The 4,591-nt window shown below is 31.2% G+C and overlaps 1 protein-coding gene across 3 annotated transcripts; it reads left to right on the top strand.

The window, feature by feature from the left end:
- Window positions 1-4,187, top strand: LOC129578080 (putative odorant receptor 85d). Of its 3 annotated transcripts, XM_055466171.1 has the most exons (8): window positions 1-101; window positions 202-338; window positions 1,125-1,791; window positions 2,502-2,697; window positions 2,809-3,066; window positions 3,135-3,240; window positions 3,309-3,578; window positions 3,681-4,187. In XM_055466171.1, the coding sequence occupies exons 3-8, from the start codon at window positions 1,485-1,487 to the stop codon at window positions 3,729-3,731; spliced, it is 1,188 nt and encodes a 395-aa protein (XP_055322146.1). In that variant the 5' UTR covers window positions 1-101; window positions 202-338; window positions 1,125-1,484; the 3' UTR covers window positions 3,732-4,187. The 3 variants fall into 3 exon arrangements, with proteins under 3 accessions (XP_055322146.1, XP_055322149.1, XP_055322148.1); XM_055466174.1 differs by lacking the exon at window positions 1,125-1,791; XM_055466173.1 differs by lacking the exons at window positions 1-101; window positions 202-338 and having other exon boundaries at window positions 992-1,791.
- The last annotated feature ends 404 nt before the right edge of the window (window positions 4,188-4,591 follow it).

The raw sequence follows: 4,591 nt of genomic DNA on the forward strand, positions 1-4,591 counted from the left end.
TTTTTATCTTGAGTGCAAATTAAAATGGAAATATAAATGCGTTCGTTGTGCATTCATACCAACGACAGTTAGTATTCTTGGTGCTTTCACCGTTTCATTTGGTTTGTTGAAAATTTTTACATATGTGCATGTGTGGTATGACGCATAAAAGATTATTTTTTATTTTGATCAAATGACTCGTTTTAAATGTAACTTCCACAGTGTTTTTTGTGCTTCTATGAAAGTCAGACATGGAAAACTTTTGGAATTGCATTGAATTTATATAGGAAATATTAACATAAAAGAAAAATCACGTTTTCGAGTAGAGTTCGGTAATTATACCTCTACCGCGTTTCAAGGTAAGTTTTTCTTTGATTTTGAATTGTTGTCGATGTTCAAGCTCACATATTTCCATAGTTTTCTGAATAATTACCATAAAACATCGAAGCATTTCGATTAAAACCGAACAAAATGCATACACAATTATTTATTGAACATATAAAAATTGAAACGAGGACTCATTATCTTTGTGGAAAAAACCAATGTTTGTTTACATTGGTATGAAATCGAATAAAAACCACCTATCAAAAAGATTCTCAAAATATTTGCATAAAAGGGTGAAACAAAATTCTGCCGTTAGATGAATTAGGAACACTGAAATGTTGTATACATAGTATTTTATGTTTAGTTTCGATCATTTCACTTCGACAATAATAATAACGAATAATATTGCGGATAAATGGTCAAGTCAAATATGATTTTTCAGTGATAGTATCTAATAAGGAATGTAATTTTCAATTCTCAGTAGCCCCTAGCCTCAGATAAAGTATGTCATTGTTTTTTTTTACATCGAAACACCAGAAGAAATTGCATTGATTTTAGACAATATTAACATAAAAGAACACTCACATTTCCGAGCAGAGTTCGGCAATTTAGCCTCTCCGCGTTTCAAGGTAGGTTTTTCTTTAATTTTTAATTGTTGTCGGTGCTCACATATTCTCATGGTCTTCAGCAATAATTACTGCAAAACATCGAACCATTTCGATTAAAACCGAACGAAATGCATACACAGCTTTTAATCGATTGATTTTAAAATTATTTGTATTTTTAATCAAAAAATGAACGCTATCAATTTGTACACTTAGTTTGAAACTACGACTGATGGTGACAGCATGGGCAACAATTGTCTCGTACAATAAATATATTCAAATTGACAATAAGGTGTTCTGTTTTAATCTACAAAAATCAATTGATATGAAACGAATTCATTACTATTAGCAATTCTTACATCAAAATTTTTAATAAAGAAAAAATATTATTGAAAAAAAATTAAATTGAAAAATCAGCCTGAAAAAAGAATTTTATTTTACAAAAACAAAATTGCCCTTCAATTATTTTTGTGATATTTCAATCATAGAAATCTACGGAGAATTTGTGAATAGAAAAAGTAGTGAATAATAAAGCAATAGTGGAATCGAGCACAAAACGAAACTTTACCAAGAATCATGAAACTCTTTCAACTATTCCGAAAGTATTTGGCCATTGTGGGAACTGAGCCACTCCAGGCATTTCAAAAGAATCATTCAATGATCATGTTCCTCAAGAGATTATCAGTTCTTATTGTCTTGATAGCATGCTTAATATTTTCGACTGTTTTTTTTGGATATGAAGCCAAAACGATTGGCGAATATGCAGATTCATTTTATGCGTCCGCGGATTTGACTATCACTCTTCTTCTGTTTGCAATAATTCTTCGGAAAATGGATAGCCTATTTAAATGGTTTGATGACTTTGAAAACATCATTGGACAGCGTAAGATAACATATACTATCAAGGGGCAATCCACTCAAAAGTAATACATAATACCTGCGAAGTAATACGAAGTAATACTAGGTAAAAGTGGTATTACTTTTGATAAAGTAATACTCCTTTTAAAAATAATACTATTGTTTGAAAAAAGTAATACTAAAGTAATACAAGGTAATATTTACATTAGTATTACTTAAAGTAATCCTAATACACAGTATTACTTTTGAGTGGTTTGCCCCTCGTATACTATTGCTTTTATTATACAAACCTACCACTATAAACGTCAGCGATCAACATCAACAGAGACACTATAGCACATAGCATTAAACGCACTATTGCTTCACTCTTTGTACACACTTTGACATCACTTATGCTTTGGCGCGCGTCGTACGTTTTTCAAACGTTTATGTTTGATTCAAGTATTTCACCGATTTCACCGAATTTTCTTACTCAATATCAATATATTCATTCTTACTTGGAAGTTTTTTTTTATTGCAATGATGTTTTAAAATATATTTTGTCGAGAAGTTTTTTTTTTCAATTTCCAAAATTAAATGAAATTAAAACACATAGCATGAAACGTATTCATAGTAGAAATGCATATGTATTAGTTTGTACTTATTCATTATAATGTATTTAGATAGGACGCTAGCGCGGCCTGATACAAACTGTTTTTTTTAACAAAATTGAATATTGTTTGTGAAATGGAGCAGGAATGGAGAATCCGAAATCAAAGTCAACATACGTAAAATTGAATGAAAATATCGAAAAGTGGACCGGTGTATTTTATTCCATCATTGTGGAATTGTCAGTTATAGCAGTTTTGATGCCGCATCTCATTATAAGTTTCTATCTTTATTTCGCAACCGATCTTGGGCGCGAAGCCTTCAGCCTACCATTTCAAGTCTGGTGTGTATTTCATTTCTTGTAACGACTAAAAACATCAAATTTTCTGCACAATGTCTGAAAATGACTTAACATTTGATTTCCATCATTTCTATTGTCATTCATTTTATTAAGGACTCCATTTGACTGGAGAACACCAATTGGATATTTGATCATTTTTACATTCGAATGCTCAGCGGCTTATTATACAACTCACATGGCTGCCTGTTGTATTGGCATTTTAGTTGCATCCTGTTGTATAATATTCACGTTTTGCAATGAGATCAATAGCGAAATTCATGCCTTGGATGAGAGTAACAAAGCCGAAGAATATTCAGTGGAACCTAAGAAAAGAGTTGCCGATATGGTTGAATTTCATGCGACAGCTAAACAGTTAAGTCAAATTGATAGTATTAAATTGTCGAATCAGTTTTCAATCCGACCTGTTTCACTTTTCTCAGACTTGTTTTCGATATGGACGACATCTATGCGTTCATCGTTATAGGTTACTTTCTTTGGAGTCTGTCAACTATTTGCTGCAATCTTTTGCTAATTCAAATAGAATCAGTTGAGTTTTTTTCTTCTGTTTTTTATGATATGATTTCAACCAGACAACCATTTACTTTCCATTTCAGGAACGAGGTGAAGGTATCGATCCACTTCAAATGATTAAACCGTTATTTCAAACATTTTGGTCATTCGCCGTGCTTTTTCTTATTTGTGAATTCGGACAAACGTTAACCAATCATTTCGATCAACTAAAAGACGTCATCTATGACTGTGACTGGACTGCATTCCCGAAAGATATGCAAAAGATATTGCCGATCATCATCCAGAATACTCAACGGCCAGTTGTTCTTCAGATATGTGAAGATTTTTCATGTAGTCGTGAATCGTTTAAAAAAGTGAGTTTCCTTTCTGAACATGTGTATTTTTTTTATGCAATTTAATTATTCTAATTTATCATTTTGTATTAATGTATTTCGTATGTTGTATGTGTACATTAGGTGGTCAACGCGGGATTTTCGTTTTTTATGGTGTTCCGTGAATTTCGATGAGTTGCCAATGTCTCTGGCAACTGAAAAGTTTGATTCGTTCTAAATTTACTTTCAAGAACTTATCATAACATTCTTTATATTGAATTAACTGACATTTTGCCAGTGAAATTATTATACTATTCATTTAGTTAGAGTTTAATGTAAGAAAATTATAATACTCAAAAGAATATATGACAAATCAAGGAAATTCCCCAGTGAACAATTCTTAGGGGAATTATGTGTAGGTTGACCCGCACCAATCATTTTAGTCATAACTTTTTATGGAATGAAGATAAATGCACACTTGATATACCATTGGAAAGAGAGCCTAAAAAGCTACAATTTGATCAGGAAATTCATTAGTTTTTGTTGTAAAAACAAAACAGTTCGGTCAATTTTCTAAGAGGTCTGATTTTTGGCAACAAAATTTTTTCTTTGTAAGTTGACCCACCCAATTTTTTTTTAGAAAAACATGCAGTATAAACACTCAATATATGAAATTTCATTTAATTTCGTTGGATTTTCAATCGTTTTCGGTTTTTAAAACTACGAAAAACAATGAAAAAATGTAGAAAAATATAGAAATAGTAAAGAAAATACATATTCTCTATTTTTTCATATTTATCGATTCTTTCGTGTTTTTCAAGTCCGAAAACGATTGGAAAATGATTAAAATTCAATGAATCTCGTATATTGAGTGTTAACGCTGAATAGTTGTCTCATTTTTCTGATTTTTTTTCGGATCAACTTAAAAAATTGGTCAACCTTTCAATATTCACGGAAAGAATTTCGCCATGTAATGATATGTGTGAAATGACTTCGGATTATGAAAATACAAACATGTGTTTTAAGATTGCTGAGCATCTCAGCATTTCGTAAGG

This window comes from Sitodiplosis mosellana, unplaced genomic scaffold (genome assembly GCF_009176505.1).
Source record: "Sitodiplosis mosellana isolate CC-2019 unplaced genomic scaffold, AAFC_SMos_1.0 Smas_scaffold_6226, whole genome shotgun sequence".
In the NCBI taxonomy this organism is placed as follows: Eukaryota; Metazoa; Arthropoda; class Insecta; order Diptera; family Cecidomyiidae; genus Sitodiplosis; species Sitodiplosis mosellana.

Bases quoted from the DNA above. Each gene is read 5' to 3' on its own strand.
- LOC129578080 (XM_055466171.1), top strand. From the start codon at position 1,485: ATGAAACTCTTTCAACTATTCCGAAAGTATTTGGCCATTGTGGGAACT. The intron at 3,241-3,308 runs GTTGAGTTTTTT...TTTCCATTTCAG, and splicing joins TGCTAATTCAAATAGAATCA to GAACGAGGTGAAGGTATCGA. The intron at 3,579-3,680 runs GTGAGTTTCCTT...TGTGTACATTAG, and splicing joins GTCGTGAATCGTTTAAAAAA to GTGGTCAACGCGGGATTTTC.